The sequence below is a fragment of the Mustelus asterias genome, chromosome 5 (genome assembly GCF_964213995.1).
Source record: "Mustelus asterias chromosome 5, sMusAst1.hap1.1, whole genome shotgun sequence".
Lineage (NCBI taxonomy): Eukaryota > Metazoa > Chordata > Chondrichthyes > Carcharhiniformes > Triakidae > Mustelus > Mustelus asterias.
In genome coordinates this window covers 64,354,858-64,378,533 of record NC_135805.1, presented here as the reverse complement: position 1 = coordinate 64,378,533, position 23,676 = coordinate 64,354,858, and the positions used below count along the sequence as shown (strand labels likewise).

The 23,676-nt window shown below is 43.6% G+C and overlaps 1 protein-coding gene across 1 annotated transcript in view; it reads left to right on the top strand.

Annotated features, from left to right (window-relative positions):
* The window catches only part of dse (dermatan sulfate epimerase), a 101,025-nt gene that overhangs the window by 44,989 nt on the left and 32,360 nt on the right, over nucleotides 1–23,676 (top strand). Inside the window, exons 2-3 of the mRNA XM_078212675.1 lie at nucleotides 4,577–5,044; nucleotides 22,440–22,693. Coding sequence (XP_078068801.1) covers nucleotides 4,629–5,044; nucleotides 22,440–22,693 — 670 coding nt within the window. The 5' untranslated portion in view covers nucleotides 4,577–4,628. The remainder of the gene's footprint in view (nucleotides 1–4,576; nucleotides 5,045–22,439; nucleotides 22,694–23,676) is intronic.

The window sequence follows — 23,676 nt, the reverse complement described above, 5'->3', positions numbered from 1 at the left end:
ACTTGTGACTCCACTTTCAAGGAGCTATGAACATGTACCCCTAGACCTCTTTGTTCTGCAACTCTCCCCAACGCCCTACCATTAACTGAGTAAGTCCTGCCCTGGTTCAATCTACCAAAATGCATCACCTCGCATTTGTCTAAATTAGACTCCATCTGCCATTTGTCAGCCCACTGCCCCAATTGATCAAAATCCCGTTGCAATCCGAGATAACCTTCTTCACTGTCCACTATGCCACCAGTCTTGGTGTCATCTGCAAACTTACTAACCATGCCTCCTATATTCTCATCCAAATCATTAATATAAATGACAAATAACAGTGAACCCAGCACTGATCCCTGAGGTACACCGCTGGTCACAGGTCTCCAGTTTGAAAAACAACCTTCTACAACCACCCTCTGGCTTCTGTCATCAAGTCAGTTTTGTATCCATTTAGCTACTTCACCCTGGATCCCATGAGATTTAACCTTATGCAACAACCTACCATGCGGTACCTTGTCAAAGGCCTTGCTAAAGTCCATGTAGACAACATCAACTGCGCTGTCCTCATCTACCTTCTTGGTTACCCCTTCAAAAAACTCAATCAAATTTGTGAGACATGATTTTCCACTCACAAAGCCATGCTGACTGTCCCTAATCAGTCCTTGCGTCTCTAAATGCCTGTGGATCCTGCCTCTCAAAATACCTTCCAACAACCTACCCACCACAGATGTAAGGCTCACTGGCCTGTAGTTCCCAAGCTTTTCCCTGCAATCCTTTTTAAACAAAGGCACAACATTTGCCACCCTCCAATCTTCAGGCACCTCACCTGTGACTATCGATGATTCAAATATCTCTGCTCGGGGACCCGCAATTTCCTCCCTAGCCTCCCACAATGTCCTGGGATACACTTCATCAGGTACCGGGGATTTATCTACCTTGATGTGCTTTAAGACTTCCAGTACCTCCTTCTCTGTAACATGTATTCTCCTCAAGACATCACTATTTATTTCCCCAAGTTTCCTAATATCCATACTTTTCTCAACAGTAAATACTGATGAGAAATATTCATTTAGGATCTCACCCATCTCTTGTGGATCCGCACATAGATGACCTTGTTGATCTATAAGAGGCCCTACTCTCTCCCTTGTTACTCTTTTGCCCTTTTTTGGGGCCTTCCTTTGTTGAAAAGGGGGAGGGGGAACATAGAACAAAAGGGAAGATAAGGGATAGTGTAAAATCTGGGAGTGATGCCAAAGCTGTCATGGAAAACAAGGCAAAGGGAGTGGTAATGGTTGTAGTAAAGAAACAAAGCATTTATCCAGAGTGAGTGTTAATTGTAGAATAAAGATCAGCTCTGTCTGAAAGCACTGGAACATTACAACAGGCTGAGGACAGACATGTGAGTGTGAGTGCAAGGTGCTGAATTTAAAAAGATAAGCAACCAGGAGGTCGGGATCATGCTTGCAGACTGAGTAGAGGTGTTCTACAAGGCAGACACCCAGTCTGTGCTTGATCTCCCCAATGTAGAGGAGGCGGCATTGTGAGCACTGCATACAGTAGATGAAATTGGAAGACATACAAGCAAGTTGCTGCTTCACCTGGAAGGAGTGTTGAGGGCCTTGGACAGTGAGGAAGGAGGAGGTAAAAGGACACGCGTTGCACTTCCTGTAATTGCTTGGGAAGGTGTCGTGGAGAGGAGACAAATGTGACAAGGGTGATAGAGGAGTGGACCAGGGTGTGACAGAGGGCATGGTCTCTTCAGATCACTGACAGTGGAGGGGAGGGGAAGATCTTTTTGGAGGTGACATCACACTGGAGGAGTTGGAAATGGCAGAGGATGATCTTTGGAATACGGAGGCTGGTAGGGGGAACATGAGGACAAGGGGAACCCAATCATGGTTCTGGGAAGGAGTGGAAGGTGTGAAAACACTCCTTTGTCACTGGATTTGCTTCTTTCTGACCACAGCAGATACGGGGTTAAAACTGGTTATTAAAGCTTCAGAATCCACAGCCCAGTCTTGTATACTATAAACATTCCTGTACATCTGAATACTCTTCCCATGATAATCAAGCAAAATATTAGTGTCCTGATGACAAATAGAAGGAAAATTGCAGATGCTGAAAATCTGAAATAAAACCAGATAATGGTGTGAATGCTGTATTCAGCTGGTCATGCAGCATCTGTGGACTGAGGAATGTAGTTACCATTTTTGGCTGATGTCCTTCTGTTGAAATATTATGGTGAAACATAATTGATCTGAAACATTAACCGTACCTTCCTCTCCCCACAGATGCTGCCTGCCTGCTGAGAGACAGATTTTCTGGCCCTGACACTGGCAGACTTTGTTTCGAGTGGGATGAGCAAATTTGGAGAGCTGTTAAAAGGCAAGAGCTCTCCAAATTTTCCTGTCCCGCCTGCACTGATGCCTGGCAGTGTCGGGATTGAAATGCCCCACCCTGAGTGTTTCCAGAATCCTTATTTAGTGAGCTGCAGCGGGTTTAGGGCAAATTAATAGGCTTGTCAGGAATGGGGTTGGGAAATCTTGGAATCGGGTCCTGGCCACCATTTTTAAAGGGCTCCCTAGTAAACCCTGCCTTGGTGAGAATCCAGAGCAGAGTCTCTGAAACTGTTAGGTGGCAGTCTATGCATTCTTAGCCAATATCTGAACTATGCTGTAGTTCATGGATGTCTTCACTGGAACTCATCAATGTACCCATAGGAAAACAATGCTGTTTATAGTAAAGATGTCAATTAATTTGATTCATGAATCTGTATGAGCTGAGTTTTGCTTTACTCTCCACAGGCAAAGGCTTAGGGAATCAAGACGCTAAAGTAAAAATAAAACTACTTTGTTCTATTGCTCCACACAGATGCACACTGACCAGATCCAGTGGAGATATCAGTATTGATCGGCAATATAAAATTGCTCCTCAGTAAGCGTTATTTTATAGGAGGCAGAAGGATGAATTCCACCTCAATAGCACTCTTTTAAAAAAGAGGACATGCATTCTCTTCAAAGATCTTAAACTTTACTTACAACCATTAACTACTAAACCTCATATAAAAGTGTTAATTGTGTTAGCGCATTAATGACCTTCTGAATTAAGTACAGTAAGAAGTCTCACAACACCAGGTTAAAGTCCAACAGGTTTATTTGGTAGCAAATACCATAAGCTTTCGGAGCGCTGCCCCTTCATCAGATGGAGTGAAAATCTGTTCTCCAACCTTAACCTGGTGTTGTGAGACTTCTTACTGTGCTTACCCCAGTCCAACGCCGGCATCTCCACTTCTGAATTAACACAGTTAATGTACATAGCCAACTGTAGTCAGTAATACTGTAAATTCACTGATGGTGATGTGATTGAAGAATTTCAGTTAGGTCATGATCTCTGCAATGCTTTTATTTTACAGAGCTTCCAATTCATTTGTGATATTTCAAAAAATGGACCAGACCAAACTGAAGAGTCATATTGAGCAACACTGGTTGAGATCGAAGGGGAGGTGGGGAGGGGGATCCTCCCAAAAAAATACTAAGTGCCGAATTTGTGCAAAAATTGGAGTAAATCCTGCTTTTTTTTTTCAAAATGGATCTCCCACACTCTGTGCATTGCGGAGTGCATTCGCGTAAATCACACTGAAAATCAGTGGGCAGGCCATATTGCCACCCGGGAGGATAGCGAGATCGGTGCATACGCAGTGACCTCTGTCCGCCAGCTTCCATATCGCTGGCCAACTCGATCACTGGCCAGCCCCGTGACCCCACACCACTGGCCGTGCAACCATGTCCGAGTCAAGCCACTAACCCCCCTCACCGATCCCAACCTCCCCTCCCTCCCCCCCCTACAGTCCTGCCTCTTGGGCAGTACCAGGGGCTACAGGGTGGCACCCCCGCCGCCTGACCCTCTTGGGGGCCTGATTGACCCCCTTCACTCCAGCGGGATTGGGCCGCTAGCTCCCTGAAAGTGAGGAGCTGCTCGAAACCCTGCTAGAGTCTCCTGGCCCGCTGCGCTAATAAATTAACACAACGGGATGGGAGAATCACCCCCAAGGGCTTTGTCAGATTAGAATGTATATAGGCTGGACCTGAAACTCTGTGCTTAGCTGCGAGTATCCATCCTGCTCGGTGCCCTCACTGATATCCTCAGCTCTGGTCCTAGTGCATAGTTAGGATGGTTTGACTTGAATGAGGCTGAGTATAAACATATGGCTAGTGTGACTATAATAGCAGTTCATTTCAGTGTGAATCAGCATTTAATTGTTTCTTGTGTCTAGTCTTAAATAGCAGCTTTTAGTGTTTGATTTAACTGGGCAACATTCCTGTGCAGTGGCAGCGTTATGGTCTATTTCTCTCACACTGCCTACAGCTTTCTTCCTTGCTCTCGTGAAGCCATGATCCATCCGGGATAACCTGCCGTAGGTACCAGCTCATCCCTGGCAATTTGCTCATAACTGAATCATGGCAGTGAGTGTTGGTAGGCTTTGTAACATGGGTGACATTGCAACTATGCCTAATCCTGTCCGGTGCTGATATCCATCAACAGGGACTTAGGAGTACCAATTCTGTTTTGTGACAAATACTTTTCTTAATTTCAGAGTTATTGAAGATGATTTGGTCAGAAGTCGGGTTTGGGGATCTGATGCCACGATGAAGACATACACACATGGCGTACCAGTCGTATTTTTCATCAATTTGTTCTGCTCTTTATTGGCATTCACTGTAAGTGAAAAATCTGGTGGTAGCATCCACTTCATGAATGGGAATTATGATGGTCATCCCATGTTATACTTCACGAAAGGAGATGTGGAGGATCTGCGGCTCAAGGCAAGAGGCACTCACCGGCACATTGCAAACAGAATTCTGGATGCAGGACAGATCATGCTATCAAGCCCAAAGGAATACCTGCCTCCCTGGGATCCTAAACATTTTAGTGCCCGTTGGAATGAAATCTATGGCAACAACCTGGGAGTACTGGCTATGTTCTGTGTACTGTTTCCTGAAAGAACAGATGCTGTGGAGTTTGCGATGGACTACATGGAGAGGATGGCATCTCAGCCTAGTTGGTAGATTTTTGTCTTGTTTTTCTAAAGCATGTGTTTCGCCTTTGGGAAGTTGCTTCATTGTTATCTGTAAATGCACAAACAAAAATGTGAAACTCAACTTTAGTAGCATTTAATCCGCTGTTACGGTGCACTCCCAGAATTTTATTATTATATATATAATATAAATATATAATATATATATAAAATGTCAGCATTGTCAGAAGTTTGTATCATGTTTATTTTTCTTCAATATTTAAACTTGTCTTAAATCATTATTGTCACAGGTCAGTCATCAGCTGGGTAGGTGACAGGTGGATTAGGCCTCTTGACGATATTTTTGATTTGTGTAGGGCTGTCAAATCTCCAGCATTGTTCTGGAGCCTTCAGAAATTAAAGATAAATCTCCAGCTCACTGCTCTGAGCAAGCTGGGAGAAAAAATCATTTTTAAAAAGTGATTTGTTTTCCATTTGCTTTGAAGGTTTTTGTGTATTAATTATATAAAGAATTGAGAAAGTTGGTTGACTAACAAGCAAGCAAACAGGATCGATCAAACAGTAAGAGTTTTAACAACACCAGGTTAAAGTCCAACAGGTTTATTTGGTAGCAAATGCCATTAGCTTTCAGAGCGCTGCTCCTTTGTCAGATGAAGTGGAAATCTGCTCTCAAACAGGGCACAGAGACGCAGAGTCTCTGTGCCCTGTTTGAGAGCAGATTTCCACTCCATCTGACGAAGGAGCAGCGCTCCGAAAGCTAATGGCATTTGTTACCAAATAAACCTGTTGGACTTTAACCTGGTGTTGTTAAAGCTCTTACTGTGTTTACCTCAGTCCAACGCCGGCATCTCCACATCATGTCAATCAAACAGTGTCAGTTCTCTTTGTAATTAGTGTGGGATTTTGGTGTGCCCTAAGGAGGGCCAGTCTGGTTCTTGGAGGTAGGATGAAGCCTCCAGAAACATGTCAATCAGAGTTGGATATCAAGATAACTTACCCACTCTTCAAATACTGCCCCGTTTATTATCCATCTGAACAAACCGGCAAGGCCATGCTTCAATAACACATTTGAAAAGCAGCATCTTTATCTACGCAGCGCTCCCCGAATCTTGCACTGGTGAATCGAGCTTATGGATTAAGGATTGTGAAGTGGGGTTTGAAGTCCTGGCTCAGAAGTAAGTGTGCTCCCTCTGACTCGGTCAGCTGGCTTTATTATAGATGGCAAAAAAAAGGCAGTCATGAATTCAGCATCAGTGCAGAAAAGTAACTTTGTTCTCTGGATTGTCCAAGACCAGCTTGAAGAAAGAAAGGAGAGTTTGGGAATACAATTTGCTGGCTGCTGTGTTTTTCTTTAGACATCGTTGACTTTTGTCAATCCTCCAAGTTATACGATGGATTAAAAGTAAAGTCAATAAAGAGTTTCTACCTCCCACACTCACACAAGAATGTCGGTAAGTAAGGTTTTGTTCAAATTTGCGTTTTAAGTATTTGCGACGTTTTTATGAGGGCAGAAATCATGTTTCCATTCAGATTTTATTGGCTACTATTACTGTGCAATTGGTGGGCTGGACTATAAAATGTTAAATACTGAATAAAAGTACGTCTGAAATATGACCTCAAGTTAAATCATGGCACAAAAGGGAATGGGAAAAGATTATTGAAAGGTAAACTTTCGGAAGTTCTGGGAGTGACATGGGCTGGAATTCTCTGTTCTCGCCCGCAGCTGGGGTTATCCGGTCTTGCTGCTGTGCATGGAGATTTGGCTGAGCACCAAATTCTCTGTTCTCGTCAGGGGTGGTAGTGGGGGTGTGCAAAACCGGAGATTTCTGGCCATGGTTATATGTCCTAACTTATGGTTACTCTTCCTGGAGTCTTGTCAGTGAACAGAGTATCACAGGCACGTCTCCCACGTCTTCCTGCATGACATCATCATGCTCAAACTGTCCCCCAGCAGCCTCCTGAGCTTCCACGGGCTATGGATCTACATCCACTGATGAGCTCCCATCCTCCACCAGTTCACCCTCACCAAGGGATTGCTTCTTTACATTGCCTGATTGTAAAGGATGCAACACACTGTGCTTATACGAGAAACCCTGTCGGGAATGTATTGTAGTGAGCTATCTGAACACTCCAAGCATTTGAAATGCATCTTCAGAAGCCCTATGGTCTGTTCTGTAAGCGAGAGTGTGGAGCTGTGAGCAGCATTGTACCTCTCCTCGGAACGACTCTGAGGGTGACATACCAGCGTCATCCATCGGGGTTTCAGTGGGTATCACTTATCCTCGAGCAGCTATTTCTGCGAACAAACTGGCCCCTCAAAAATCAGGCACCTGGGAGTGACACAGGATGTAGGAGTCATGGCAGCTCCCAGGCTACCGTGCACAAACAATGATTACACACCCGTTGTACAGTGATGGAATGGCAGCCTTTGCAGTTTATAAACATTAGGGGCTGCTGCTATGGAGCCTGTATATAATCACCTGAGTGCAATCTATTGCACTCTGCACTTTTGGGAAGCTTGAGATGGTAGCGGAGCTGGTGAAACTCGCATGCTTGGCTATCTTCAGAGCAATCTTGTCACAATCATGGGTCTTCCTGTGAGTGGCATCTATGACCTTCTTTATGCATCAGTATGTTGCAGACTGGGGGATGCTGCACAGGTCTGCTATTGATCCCTGTAAAGACCTAGAGGCAAAGAAGTTGAACAATGCGGTCACATTCAAAGCCTCTAACCTTATGGGGTGTTAGATCTTCCTGTAGAATGTGGCATATGTGATGTACCAGATCTTGGGACAAGCACAGACGTGCCTGGAATTGTGACTCACCTGTTTGTAAACAGGAGACTCCTCGACTACCCTAAGTCTGGTGAGTCACCTCCATTGCCTGTGCCGTGCCTCCTGCTCATGCAGTGGCTCCCCTTGACCATGTCCTTCAGACTCTTGCTGAAGCTGTGCTCAGTATTGCCTCTCCCTCCTTTGACCCCTCCAGTGCATTGGCACCCTGAAAAGGCAACATTGAGCCCTGGATCTGTTTGTCCTTTGGCCTTGAGTGAAACTTTAAGATAATGATGTGTAAAGGCTCGCGAAAGTAAAGTTCTGAATATCCCTTGACCCCCCCCCCCCCCCTCCCCCTCCTTGTTTGTCAGCGTTTAATGTATCCTTGACGGGCTCCAGCTTCCCACTTCCTCAGTCCACCCTCTGCCTTCCATTGTTCCTCATCCTCCATCACCTTTCCACTCTGCCTTTCATCATGCTCCTTCCTCCCCTCTCACAGCCCTTGCACAGTCCTTCCCCATTGCACCCCACGTGTTCAGCCTCCTCACCCACCCCACACACCCACCCCTGTGGTGATGCTCATTTGTGAAAGTGGAGTTCTGCCTGAATACCACTGCACAATAATGTCCTTGTGGACAACAATGTCAGCCAGTGGGAGCGGGAAACCCCTGTGTTCCCCAACTCCAGTCACAGGACTGGTCAGTGTCTGAATGTGGAGGCCTGCATGATTAACACAGCACAGTGATGTCCTTCTGCACAATATCAGCAAAGAGCAGGAGCAGACCAATTCTATAGCCCCAGCAATGTGCTGTTCATTGCAGCAAGACCAGTGTAACACTGTGGCAGGAAGGCTGTGTATGTTGACTTGAAGCCACGAGCAAACTGAGGTCCGACTTGTGCACGCTAATAATTTTCAAACAGGTTTGCAGCTGACATAATTTCCCGCTGGCAGGATACATGGTTGGAAGGTTTGAGGAGATTCTGGCAAGCAGATGTTTTCATGAACATTCATGAGCTGTTGATAAACGCAAATGGCATCCATGCCATAAGACAGTGGGATAACTGACCTGCCATTATCCCATAATTGGGAAAATTGCAAACTCTTTTAACATCGGTGGGTTTCTGACTTTTTCCTTGCCACTAGATTCTCCACTCCCTCTGGCCATGAAACCCCCTGTGGGCGGGGAGAAGAAAATTCCACCCACAGTCTTATTCACTATAAATATTAAAGATTAAAATATGAAATGAATCTGCATTTCTGCTCATTTTCTTTATTAAAGAAGAAAGTACAACTTGAGCATTCTTGTTGAGCAGCCAAGGATCATACACTGGGAGATTAGTATTCCCTGTGGAACTTGTATTGACAGCTTAGCATTGCATCCTTATATTTGAGAACATGATAGTTGGCTGGGATTTGGATGTCAGAATTGGAGCTGCTGGTTTGCTTTGGGTGTTGTCACATTGTTTTCCTCCCAGTTTTGTTGAAGAGGGGAACGAGAATCTTGGGGGGTGGGAAGGAGGTTGGAATTGTAGTGGGTGGAGGGTGAATCGTGCAAAGGTCCGTTGATCTCAGGTGGGATTTTCTGGTTTTGGGGTGAGTGTGGCCGGAAAATCCCACCCCTGATCTAGCGTGTGAACTCTTTCCTTCTGATAAGTGGGGGAAACAGGACAATGTACATGCAAGAGAAGTTGTTACTTTCTGAGAAAGCTATGCGAGTCCTTCCTTCCTTTCAAGAACGTTTAGCTTTCCACTTTACAAGTAATTAAGGATTGCCAAATTTAGTTTTAATAATGGTATAATCGAGTGAAACTGTGACCCAAATGTTCATACATAGGAGCTAAAGTAATAAATATTTATAAACTGAGCTTACTACAAAGATGCAACCATCCAACGTATTTCTTATTTCACTTACTATTCTGCGCTGTAGATGCACCTTTAGATTCCCTTAATAACTCAACTAATGAAGATAATGACTGAGTACATGATCCATATAGACTAGAAAAGTGCCAGGTTTGATCAGTATCTGGCAGGATAAGTGTTACAGCTAGCTCAGCATTCCTCTTTGATAGGGTATAGCTGTGGAATGCCCAAGGTACATGGTCCTGATGACTATCCAGAAATCCTGTCAGAAAAATGCAGGAGTGGAAATTGAGTGAATTTGAGCGTTACTGTAACACTCAAACAACAGCAAATATAGTGTCTTTAATGCAATAAAATGTTATAAGATGTTTCACCGGAGTGTGATAAAACAAAATTAGACACTGAATCACATAAGACAATATTGGGGCAAATGGTCAAAAGCATGATAAAGGAGGTAAGTTTTTAAGAAACATCGTAAAGGGAAAACAGAGAGGTAGAGTCTGTGAGGTATAGGAGAGAATCTCAGAGCTTAGTGATTGAAGGCATGGTCACCGATAGTGGAGCAATTCAAAACGGGGACAATCAAGTGACCAGAAGTAGATAAGCAAAGGTATCTCAGAGTTGTGGGCTGGAGGAGATTAGCGACAGAGAACAGTAAGACCATGGAGGAATTTGAAAAAGGGCCTGTGGATTTTAAAGCCAAGGCATCACTTGACTGTGAATCAATTTAGATCGGCAAGCACAGGGGTAATACGTGATTGGGAGTTAATGTGAGTAAGGACAGGGCACCAGAATTTTGGATGCCCTCAAATTCAAGGAAGTTGGTATGTGGGAAGACAGTCAGGAGAGGCTTAGATGAGTTTAGTCCTGAGATACAAAGACATAAGTGAGAGATTCAGAAGCAGATGAGCTAAGGTGAAGTCGGGTGATGTTGTGAAAGTGGAAAGAGGTAATTTTAGTGATCATAGTCTCATCATGGAGTCAACTATGACAACAAGATTGTGAACAGTCTGCTTTAGCAGACAGTCATCCAGTGAAAGGGATGGAGTCAGTAGTTAGGGAGCAGAGTTTGGAGCAAGCGCTGAAGAAAATGTTTGCAGATGATTACATAATGTTCAGCATCATTTGCGATCTTCAAATACTGAAGTAATCCATGCCCATATGAGCAGAAGCTGGACAATATAAGTGGTAAGCAACATTTGTGCCACACAAGTTCAGGCAATGACCATCTCCAAGAAGAGAGAATCTAACCATCACCCCATGACATTACCATTGCCTGGCACTTGTATGGCACAAATGTTACTTACCACTTATCAGTCCAAACCTGGATATTGCCCAGCTCTTGCTCATATGGGCATGGATTACTTCAGTATTTGAAGATCGCAAATGGTGCTGAACATTATGTAATCATCTGCGAACATTTTCTTCAGCGCCTGCTCCAAACTCTGCTCCCTAACTACTGGCTCTATTCCTTTCACTGGATGACTGTCTGCTAAAGCAGACTGTTCGAACCTTGTTTTCATAGTTGACCATAGTGAATTCCTCACTATCAACAGCCTGAGGATTACCATTGACCAAAAGCTGAACTGGGTAACACACCTCCTGACCCCCAAAGCCTGTCTAGCATCTCCAAGGCACAAATCAGGAGTGTGAAGGAATACTATCCACCTGTCTGGATGAATGCAGCTCCAACAACACTCAAGAAACTTGGCAGCTTTCAGAGCAAAGTAGCCCACTTGATCAGCACCCCATTCACCAGCTTCAATATTCACTCCATCCATCATTGACGCAACTCTTCAAGACTCTTTCAACAGGGTCTTCTAAACCTGCGACTTCTACCATCTAGAAGGACAGGGCAGCAGACGCATGGGAACATGTGAGTAACCAGCTGCAAGTTCCTTTCTAAGCCACTCACCAACCTGACTTAGAAATATATCACCATTCCTTTGCTGTCTCTGTGTCAAAATCCTGGAACATTGACGCACTGTGGCTGTTCCTGCACCACATGGACTGCAGCGGTTCAATAAGGCAGCTCACCACCACCTTCTCAAGGGCAATTAGGGATGGGTAATAAATACTGGTCTGTACAGCAATGCCAACATCCCATGAATGAATAGAAAAAAATGGTTTCAATCTTTCTAACATTTATTTGGAAGAAATTTCTGCTCATCCAGTATTGGATGTCAGAGAAGCAGTCTGATAAGTTGGTAGTAGTGGAGGAGTTGAGGAGTTGGCAGTGAGGTACAGCTGGGTTTTGTCCAGTGAATCTGTGATAATTAACACTGTGCTTTTGACCATGTTGCCGTAGCATAACATGTAGATGACAAACAGAAGGTAGCAAAGGATAGATTCTTGGAGGACACCCGAGGTAGTTCTACATGAGCAGCAAGAGAAACCATTGCAAGTGAGATTCTGGCTACAATTAGATAGATAAGAACAGAACCAGGCAAATGCAGTTCCACCAAGTTGGTTGACAGTGGAGAAACATTGGAGGAAGGTGTGATCAAGCATGTCCAAGACTGCTGGCAGGTCAAGAAGGACAATGGGGGAGAGGTTTTCCATAATCACAGTCACAAAGGATGTCACTTGTGACTTGTATTCCATTACTAAATGGTTGGCAGCTTTCTTTGTTCTGATTCATATATAAAAAAAGGGTGCTGCAGTGACCCAGTGCTGGGTGGGGGGGAGGAATTGGAGTAGAGCAACGTTCACTAAGTGACCTGTTTACATTATTCAAAATGTGTAATGTCCCCATGGAAAAATGGTTGGCAGCACTGGTCTTCATTATTTCCAGGTTCAGAGCACAACAATGATATAAATTATACTGAAGGGCATCACTGTCAAGAGACTCAGGATGTCTCTTGACAAAAGCAATGCGCAGCTCTTCCATGCCTCTCTGGCCCCCCTCCAAAATAAATGCAGCTTTCCCAGGAAATCTTTCAAAACTGATTTGAATGTTTCTTTTTGAGCAATCCAAAAGAAGAGCCAATTAGAACAGAGCAAATTGAATTGTGAGGTAAGATAAGCTTTATGCTTTCCAGGCTCTGTGATAGCAGAATAAATTTGATCCAGCTGGAAAACAAAGCAGTTATTAAGGCATTTTTCAAGCAATTCAGAACCTGATACTTTGCCATTCTTAAAATCAGATTAAGTTCCTTTTAGATTGTCGGAAACATTTCTTGGTGTTTATCTTTAGTAAAATCAATGAAGCCCTCTGTCTAAGTTAACACTGGAACATTACACTGGTGCACATCAGCCAAGATTGTTAAAGGCGAAGGTAACTTTGCCCACGATTCCACAACCCTCAACATGAATCCCACATGGCATGTTGCCTTCCTGACCACAGGTTAAAGGATATCACTAAGCAGGCACAGACCGTTATGAAGCCAGGGAAGGAGACAACCATAAATCAGGGTTCATGTGGGATTCAGTGCCATAGGAAGGAAAAGGATGACGCTCCACAGTTAAAGTTTCAGGATTTAGGGAAGAAATTTTTTTTAAAACTAGGCTTGCTCCCAGTACCAAGCACAAGGGAGTGTTAGAATAGTTGGATAAAATAGTGCAAGATGGAGGCTTTCAGAATCCTGTGGCTCAGATCTGACGTGGGAGGAAGCTATTCAGCGTTCACGGTTGCACCTCAACAGAACTGGGATCGATGCCCATGTTCAAAGGCTAACTAGTGCAGTGGGTGAGAGTTGAAACTAATTTGGGAGTGGGATGGCAGCAGGATGAAATATTAGAGAGGAGCCACAAGGTGCACAGAGAACTTGGAGTTGGAATGAGGGGGGAACTGACAGGGAAGAAATGTAAAACGGTTTTAGTGGGTTTACAGCGCATGTATGTAAATACAAGGAGTGTGGTAAAGAAAGCAATTAAACTGCAGGCGAAGCAGCCACATGAGACTCTGATCAATCTGGGCCCGACCAGACTAGGACCCCAACTGTTCACATTATACATTAATGATTTAGAAGAGGGATCTGAATGTATTATCTCCAAATTTTCAGATGATAGAAAGTTGGATGGGAGGGTGAGTTGTGCAGAGATGCTTCAGCATGATTTGGACAAGCTGAGTGTGTGGGCATGTGCATGGCAGATGCTGTATAATGTGGACAAATGTGAGGTTGTCCACTTTGGTAGCAATAATAGGAAGACAAATTATTATTTGAATGGGTATAACTTGAAAGAGGTGGATACTCAGTGGGACCTTGATGTCCTTGTGCATCAGTCACTGAAAGTAAGTGCACAGATACAGCAGACAGTAAAGAAGGCATTTGGTATGTTGGCCTTCATAGGGAGAGGATTTGAGTGTAGGGATGTTTTGCCACAATTGTATAGGGCATTGGTGAAGCCACACCTGAGTATTGTGTGCAGTTTAGGTGTCCTTATCTGAGGAAGGATATCCTTGCTATAGGGCGAGTACAGTGAAGGTTTACCAGGCTGATTCCTGGGATGGCAGGTCTGTCATATGATGAGACTAAGTTGGTTAAGATTATATTCACTGGAGTTTAGAAGAGTGAGAATGGATATCATAGAAACTTCTAAAATTCTAACAGGGTAGATTCAGAAAGAATGTTCCCAATGGTGGGGGAGTCCAGAACTAGGGGTCATAGTTTGAGGATAATGGGTAAACCTTTTAGAACAGAGGCGAAGAGAAATTTCTTCACCCAGAGGGTGGTGAATGTGTGGAATTCACTACCACAGAATGTAGTTAAGGCCAAAACATTGTCTGACTTCAAGAAGAAATTAGATATAGCTCTAGGGGCTAAAGGGATTAAGGGATATGGGGGAGGGGGGTATCAGGATATTGAATTCAATGATCAGCCATTATCATAATGGCAGCGTAGTCTTGAAGGGCTGAATGGCCTGCTCTTGCTTCTAGTTCCTATGTTTCTGATATAGTGACAGTAACAGAGAGCCAGGTCAAAGACAAGAATGATTGGGAATTGGCCACAAGGTATTCAGGAGAGATGAGGATAAGAAAAGGTGGTTTGGCAGTATTGATCAAAGAAACTGTCATAACATTGGAGATGGAAGATTTAGTTGAGGGGGCCAAAGGCAGTCCCTATTTGGTGAGACTTAAGGAACAATAGAGGAACTATTGAGCTGCTGGATGTGTACCACAGGCAACCAAGTAGTAGGAAGGAAATCGTGAGGCGAATTTACAAGAGCTATGGAGCAGGGATAATGGGGAATAATATTGACAGGGATAATAACAGCGTAAACAATTTCTAACCCTAGCTCCTGGGCTGACTCACCAACTATTGGGTAATCCTTTCCGTATCCTTTTTGATGATGCATGTAAGGAACAGTAATATGTTTAATAATTCACTTCATTTATTTTTGACAATCATTAATTTAAAACACCAACCATGCAGAATAACGAGTGTTTGCCTGGTGTCTAAAATTTATTCTGTGCCGATTATGTGAGAAATTGTGAAGACAGCTTCACTAAGCCTCTGAGGATTCCTGCTCTCTTTTTCTTCATTCTCTAACTGAGCAAAACATGACGTTCTGGTTTATTATTCTTTTTGAATGCAACATTTGCCTCATATTTTACAACTTAGCCATTTGTTTCAAATCGTTTGCCGTTAGGATATGGGGAGCCTCAGTCATACACTTTTAACACCAGAGTGTTACTTCTTATTTATTGTGCCCCTTTCCCCAAAGCAATCCTTTTGATGTAAACAATCCTCTGATGTATGGAGTCATCGCCGCCCCTGCTGTGATAAAAGCTTGTGTTCCAGAAGCTTCTCTTATCAGCAGTTTTGAGGTGGGCTTTTGAAAATGTGATTTAAAGAAGCCTGTTCCACATTTTATACTTTGTCTCCATTCAGACAAAAGTCATGAAAAACATTTTCTTGCAATGGGACAAGAATAGGGGAGCAGGATTAATTATACAGTATTGACAAAGGGCTGGTACAGGTACAATGGACTGAATGGCCTCTTTCTGAATTGAAACATTTTGTAATTCTATGATGATATCTCTGTTTATTTAGTTTTTAAATAATCTTTTATAATAGTCAGCTCAGTTCTAACAAATTTGGGTCAGCAGTAAATGCTTTTGTAGGTAATTGACCATATAAGCCCTACAGAGTTGATGTGTTTATTTATATAAAGGCATAATCCATCAGCTGTAACAATGTGCATCTCTTGGCATATGAACTGGATATTGTCTTTCACACATGCCCTTATTTATGCATTGCTTTTTAAACCTTTCAATTAGCGTGCTGTTTAAAGGTCACTGAGATTAGGCCGGAAAGAGTCATTGAGATGTTTTATTTCAGTCAGTGAGTGAATGTACAGAGCAGCAATTATGATCAGATGTAATTCATTCAATCGGAGTGAAATGTAGCAACATAACTACAGTCACAGCACAGAAGGTGACGATCCGACGCATTGGGCGGAATTTTCCCATCCCGCCCCCCCCCCCCCCCCCCACAGGAATTGTATTGGGCGAGGCACGGAGCATGCAAAGGTCCGTTGACCTCAGCTGGGATTTTCCGGCCTTGGGGTGAGTCGGCTGGAAGATCCCACCCGTTATACGTGTGCTTACTGAGGAAGGATTATCCAGCTTCATCCTACTTTCCTGCTCCTAGTCTGTAGGTTATGGCATCCCAGGTGCACATCCAAGTGTATTTTTTTAAATGCAATGAGGATTCCTGTCTCTGTGAATCTCCTTTTCAGACAGAGATTTTCAGACACCTGGGTAAAAACGTTACTCCTCAACATTCTTCTAATCCTTCTGTCAATTATTTTAACCTCGATTATGACCTACCTGCTAACTGAAATATGTACTTTTATCCAATCTTATCTAGACCCCTCATAATTTTATACACTTCAATTACATCCCCCCTCAGCCTCCTCTGTTCCAAAGGAAACAATCTCATCTATCTCAATATTTTTCTCGTAACTACAATTTTCCATTCCTGACAACACCCTTATAAATCTCCATCGGACTCTGAATGCAATCAAATGCTTTTTATGATGCATTGACCAGAACTGAAGACAGTGCTCTTGCTGTGTTCTCTACAGTTCGAACATAATCTTCCTATTCTTATATTCAATGCCTCAACCAATAAAGGAAAGTCTCCCATATGCCTTCTTCACCACCTTATCAACCTCTCCTGTTTCAAGAGCATCAAGCCTCTGTGGACATGCATGCCACAGTTCCTCTTTTAACTTGTTTTTATATGATAATACAAAAATGATGGTTGTACTACACGTCCCAATATTAGTGAGTTGTATTGCTTGGCTTACGCTGACAGTCAGAGTGTGAATTTTGTTTATTTTTCTTTCCCTATTTTAACATCCTCTATTCACCATTGGAGGAGAGGATAATAGAAAGATAGACACTAGAAGCAGGAGTAGACCATTCTGCCCTTTGAGCCTGCTCCACCATTCATTATGATCATGGCTGATCATCAAATTCAATATCCAATTCCAATTCCAATTGAGGAAGTGACAAAAACGGTTGATGAAGGAAGGGCCGTGGATGTCGTCTATATGGATTTCAGTAAGGCATTTGACAAAGTCCCTCATGGCAGGTTGGTTAAGAAGGTTAAGGCTCATGGGATACAAGGAGAAGTGGCTAGATGGGCGGAGAACTGGCTTGGCCATAGGAGACAGAGGGTAGTGGTCGAAGGGTCTTTTTCCGGCTGGAGGTCTGTGACCAGTGGTGTTCATGATGTGGAGATGCCGGCGTTGGACTGGGGTAAACACAGTAAGAAGTTTAACAACACCAGGTTAAAGTCCAACAGGTTTATTTGGTAGCAAAAGCCACACAAGCTTTCGAGGCTCTAAGCCCCTTTTCAGGTGGCTTTTGCTACCAAATAAACCTGTTGGACTTGAACCTGGTGTTGTTAAACTTCTTACCAGTGGTGTTCCACAGGGCTCTGTACTGGGACCTCTGCTATTTGTGATATATATAAATGATTTGGAAGAAGGTGTAACTGGTGTAATCAGCAAGTTTGCGGATGACACGAAGATGGCTGGACCTGCGGATAGCGAAGAGCATTGTCGGGCAATACAGCAGGATGTAGATAGGCTGGAAAATTGGGCGGAGAGGTGGCAGATGGAGTTTAATCCGGATAAATGCGAAGTGATGCATTTTGGAAGAAATAATGTAGGGAGGAGTTATACAATAAATGGCAGAGTCATCAGGAGTATAGAAACACAGAGGGACCTAGGTGTGCAAGTCCACAAATCCAACACAGGTGGAGAAGGTGGTGAAGAAGGCATATGGTATGCTTGCCTTTATAGGACGGGGTACAGAGTATAAAAGCTGGAGTCTGATGATGCAGCTGTATAGAACGCTGGTTAGGCCACATTTGGAGTACTGCGTCCAGTTCTGGTCGCCGCACTACCAGAAGGACGTGGAGGCGTTAGAGAGAGTGCAGAGAAGGTTTACCAGGATGTTGCCTGGTATGGAGGGTCTTAGCTATGAGGAGAGATTGGGTAAACTGGGGTTGTTCTCCCTGGAAAGACGGAGAATGAGGGGAGATCTAATAGAGGTGTACAAGATTATGAAGGGGAAAGATAGGGTGAACGGTGGGAAGCTTTTTCCCAGATCAGAAGTGACGTTCACGAGGGGTCACGGGCTCAAGGTGAGAGGGGCGAAGTATAACTCAGATATTAGAGGGATGTTTTTTACACAGAGGGCGGTGGGGGCCTGGAATGCGCTGCCAAGTAGTGTGGTGGAGGCAGGCACGCTGACATCGTTTAAGACTTACCTGGATAGTCACATGAGCAGCCTGGGAATGGAGGGATACAAACGATTGGTCTAGTTGGACCAAGGAGCGGCACAGGCTTGGAGGGCCGAAGGGCCTGTTTCCTGTGCTGTACTGTTCTTTGTTCTTTTGTTCTTTGTAATATCCTGATCGTCCCTCCCATCCCCTCCCCATATCCCTTGATCCCTTAAGCTCCAAGAGCTATATCTAATTTCTTCTTAAAATCGCACAACTACTTTCTGTGGTAATGAATTCCAGACATTTACCACTCCCTGGGTGAAGAAATTTTTCTTCACCTCAGTTCTAAAAGATTTCGCCCTTGTCCTTAAACAATGACCCCTAGTTCTGGACTGCCCCACCATCGAGAACATTCTTTCTGAAGCTACCCTGTCTAATCCTATTAGAATTATATAAATTTCTATGAAACCCCGAGTCGTGCCAGCCACCAGCCAAGAATCAAGATCAGTTCCTTCCCAAAAAATAGTTAATGATTATAGAGACAGTGTGGAAAATTGCCACATGTTTTCAGTCTTTCAAGGAGAAATTTCAATAGCCAGCTAGATTATTAGCATATAACTACCTTTGTGTTTTATTAAAATTGCGTGAAAGCCCACAGCTATGTATAAAAATCCTTACCATGGGAAAATAGACAGAAACCTTGATATGATAGTGTCTTCATTCTTTCAGTAAGAGATGTAGAGGAGACAATGTTCTGGATTGATAACAGCATGGGGGGTTCCAATTGAGCGTTTCTGCTCCATTATGTGTCGGCAAACTGATCACAGGTGCTGTGTTTCCCTTTTGATCTCTCTTTAATTATTTGCAGCTTTTGCAAGTACTTGGCACAAGCGAAAATAAAAAGAAGAGACTTCTGATGACACCAGTATGAATCTTGTCCATGTGCATCTGCCTAGTTGTTCACTAAAGAAACTTGGTGACATTTGGGACTCCCATCAGCAGAACCCAGTTATACGTTTCAGCGCCTTATCACAAGAGAAAGTTAACCTAAGAAACAGTGACAAAGTAAAACGTGTGCTTGCTTTTCACACCTTCACAACATCTGAAAATGTTTTATAGTCAAGTAATTGCCTTTTCAGTCACTTTTTAAGAGGGAAGATGTCTGTTCTTAAGGATGAGAAACGTGCATGAGGTTATGAACTTTGATTCAGTACAAAGCAAAACTGGAGTAAAGAGTAAAACACTGTATCCCCGACAACATTTGGCCCCAGCCAGACCAAATGGACTGCAGAATTGGTAACTGTGACTTAGACAATGGCCCATAAATTCTGCATTCCCCGTCCCATTTGGAGTGATGCACTGGGGAATTTCTACAGGAATTTTAAAGTTTATTTTTTATTATTGTCACAAGTAGGCTTACATTAACACTGCAATGAAGTTATTGTGAAAATCCTCCAGTCGCCACACTCCGGCACCTGTTCAGGTACACTGATGGAAAATTTAGCATAGCCAATGCACCTAACCAGCACGTCTTTCAGACTGTGGGAGAAAACCGGAGCACCCGGAGGAAACCCACGCAGCCATGGAGAGAACATGCAAACTCCACACAGACAGTGACCCAAGCCGGGAATCGATCCAGGGTCCCTTGCACTGAGAGGCAGCAGTGCTAACTACTGTGCTGCCCCCGTAAGGTCAATTGCCCTGCAATTGTCCAGAAGTACTAATTCCTCTGGATAATTGTGCTGGGCTGGAAAGAAACACTTCTAACTCCAGAGTAACTATATAAACACCCAGACCCAGCTTCGCACAGAACATTCGCACATGCACATCCCCGCAAGGGAGCTGCCGTGCCATCCCCATTCCACCCAGGTCTTGGACATCACCCACACCCACCCCCCCAGTAAACTACTTACTATAGAAATTTAGCTGCTCCCTTGTCTATTTAAACATTCCCTTCACAGTAGCTACTGCTGTAAAAAGGGGACCTGTCTTACCTCTCTGCATCCCAGTTACTCTGCACTGATGCTGCCTGGGGCATGCTACACAGCTCCTGGCTCACCCAGCCTGAGTGAGGAAGGTTGGATGAGATGAGGGCTGTGTAATTACAGCAAGGATGAGTCTGTTGAGCGTGGCAATCTAACGGGGAGGCGATGGCCTAGTGGTATTATCGCTAGACTATTAATTCAGAAACTCAGCTGATGTTCTGGGGACCTGGGTTTGAATCCCACCACGGCAGATGACGGAATTTGAATTCAATAAAAACAATCTGGAATTAAGAATCTACTGATGACCATGAAACCATTGTTGATTGTCGGAAAAACTCATCTGGTTCACTAATGTCCTTTAGCAAAGGAAATCTGCCATCTTTACTGGTCTGGATACATATGACTCTCGATCCACAGCAACATGGTTGACCCCTCCAAGGGCAACTAGGGATGGGAAATAAATGCTTGCCAACCACTGATGTCCATGTCCCACGGAATGAATAAAAAAAACTCTGGAAGTTATGGGTCAATATGTTGGAGCTGACACTTGGTTTTAAATGAAAATCCTCTTTACTTGTGAAGTGATCCTCTAATCATAGCCAATTAAGTAAATATTTTAAGTTGGTTGCCTGTAGACCCATCGTAAATAATGGAATTTTGCACAAATTGTGTGATAATTCCGTGCAGGCCCACAGAAAGCTGTACTGTGTTCAAAATATCATTTAAGTTGAGCAAACAAAACACAAGCGCTGACTCTTGGAGACCTAACTCATCCTCATCAACAAAGAGCTTTAATAATTCATAGGCTGGTCTAAGTTTCTGTGAGAAACGTGGATGCCTGAAGGTTTGCGCTTAATGTAAGTAGGTAATGTAATGTAGGCATTCATACCTGAGATAATGAGGAGCTGGTACTCAGGGAATTTTGAGAATTAGAGAATTTATTTGAAATGTAATCTGAGAAAACAAAGACGTACATGAATTCCAGGGGAAGAAAAACATTCCTTAGAGGATTGTTTGGTGGATTCTGCACTGAATGGAATTAAATAATATTAGCTACTGAGTGATGATAACATTTTTTGGTGAAGTGTAATCATTAGATTGATGTGAAAGAGAGACTAAAAGGAGAGTATATTTCACACTGAGCTAAGGCAAGGTATCTTGCCTTTCTAACACACCCCCTTGTACTTTTCTAACGTATTCTCTTTCACCATTCTGGCATGGATGAACATATATATTGATTGAAATGGAGTTTGGGTAAGAGAATATTCTGGAACAGGTAGCACACTAAAATTAAAATTCCATCATCACAGGCAGCTTTAAATAGTGCAGCATCTCTATAACACTGACTTGGGTCGACCCCAGTAGTGCAAACAGACATTGTGCAATTTGCAGCCCTTTCCGCGATACTTACATTGAGTAATTTGACTCTTGATTCAGTGTAGATTTATTATAAAATCTGATTTATGATGTGCATTGGCTGACTGTAGCACAGCTATAATAGCCACAGCCTGAGGTACAATGCACACTATTCATGGTTTCTTCACTATTGGAGAAACCAAATAAAATTGTTCCTATTCAGCTCTTCATGTGTCACCCAAGTCAGTGTTATAGAGATGCTGCACTATTCAATGATGCCGATGCAATTTTAATTTTAATTTTAGCTGCCTCTTCCAGAATATTCTCTCACCCAACCTCTGCATCAATCAATATATATGCGCATCTGTGGGGCAGCATGGTGGCACTGGGGGTGGCACAGTGGTTAGCACTGCTGTCTCACAGCACCAGGGATCCGGGTTCGAATCCTGGCTTGGGTCACTGTCTGTCGATTCATCTCCTAAAACAATAACTCAAGCAACAAGAGTAGGCAGTGGATGAGACAAACCCTAAGTTTTAGAGAACTTGAAGTTGTGAGTCACTCCTGTGGTGTCAGCTTGAATATTTATAATTATCCTTAATTTGCCACATTGCAAACAAGACGTCCCAAAGCTTACTTTTGACTGAGCTGTTCGGAACAGTAGCTAACAATGCCAGTTTTATATATTAAAGTAGACAAGTAGCTTTTAAGTGCTTGATGTTTGTATGCTTCAATGTACTAATTACATTTTTTCCCCTCCAAAGGCTGGTGAAAGATGCTCCGTGGGATGAGGTTCCACTAGCTCACTCACTGGTGAGCTTTGCCACTGCATATGATTTCTTATATGAACATCTGAACAGAAGTCAACAGGAAAGATACCTGGAGGTCATCGCTGATGCCTCTCGCTATATGTATGAAAAGTCTTACAGCCGTGGATGGGGATTTCAATATCTTCACAACCATCAACCAACTAACTGTGTGGCCTTGTTGACAGGGAGCCTCATTCTCATGAATCAAGGTATGCAAAGCTGGGATTTAAAAATGTGGATTGGTTCCAGGAAAGTTACAAATTTTCTTGTGCAGTCAGCGGAAATAAAAACCGGGAAAGATGCAAAAGAGCTATCCAGCTGAATCCCAGTTTCCAGCTCTTGCTCCAGGCCCAGGGAGAGAAATTTGGGCTGAGTTGTTCGCCCATTCCCAGACCCCTTATTCACCCCCTCCACCTTTTAATCCTTCCTCTCACAGGTGGCCAGACTTGGGAACCGTGTTCATAATGGAGTTGAACTGTTTTATATGGATTTAGCAAAACTTCTTAGCTTTTGTATTCTATTTTGTGGCCCTATTAAACATCCGGACAGCATCCAAGAGACTTGAACCTCCCAATCACCAAAAATAACAAATCGCAGTATGGGCGGCATGGTGACACAGTGGTTAGCACTACTGCCTCACAGCACCAGGGACCCGGGTTCGATTCCCGGCTTGGGTCAATGTCTGTGTGGAGTTTGCACATTCTCCCCGTGTCTGTGTGGGTTTCCTCCAGTGTGGGTGTCTTTGGACACGGGTGAGGTCCCTGAGGATTGGAGGATAGCGAATGTGGTCCCGTTGTTTAAGAAGGGTAGCAGGGATAATCCAGGAAATTATAGGCCGGTGAGCTTGACGTCCGTGGTAGGGAAGTTGTTGGAGAGGATTCTTCGAGACAGGATGTATGTGCATTTAGAATGGAACAATCTCATTAGTGACAGACAGCATGGTTTTGTAAGAGGGAGGTCGTGCCTTACAAATTTGGTGGAGTTTTTTGAGGAAGTGACAAAAACGGTTGATGAAGGAAGGGCCGTGGATGTCGTCTATATGGATTTCAGTAAGGCATTTGACAAAGTCCCACATGGCAGGTTGGTTAAGAAGGTTAAGGCTCATGGGATACAAGGAGAAGTGGCTAGATGGGTGGAGAACTGGCTTGGCCATAGGAGACAGAGGGTAGTGGTCGAAGGGTCTTTTTCCGGC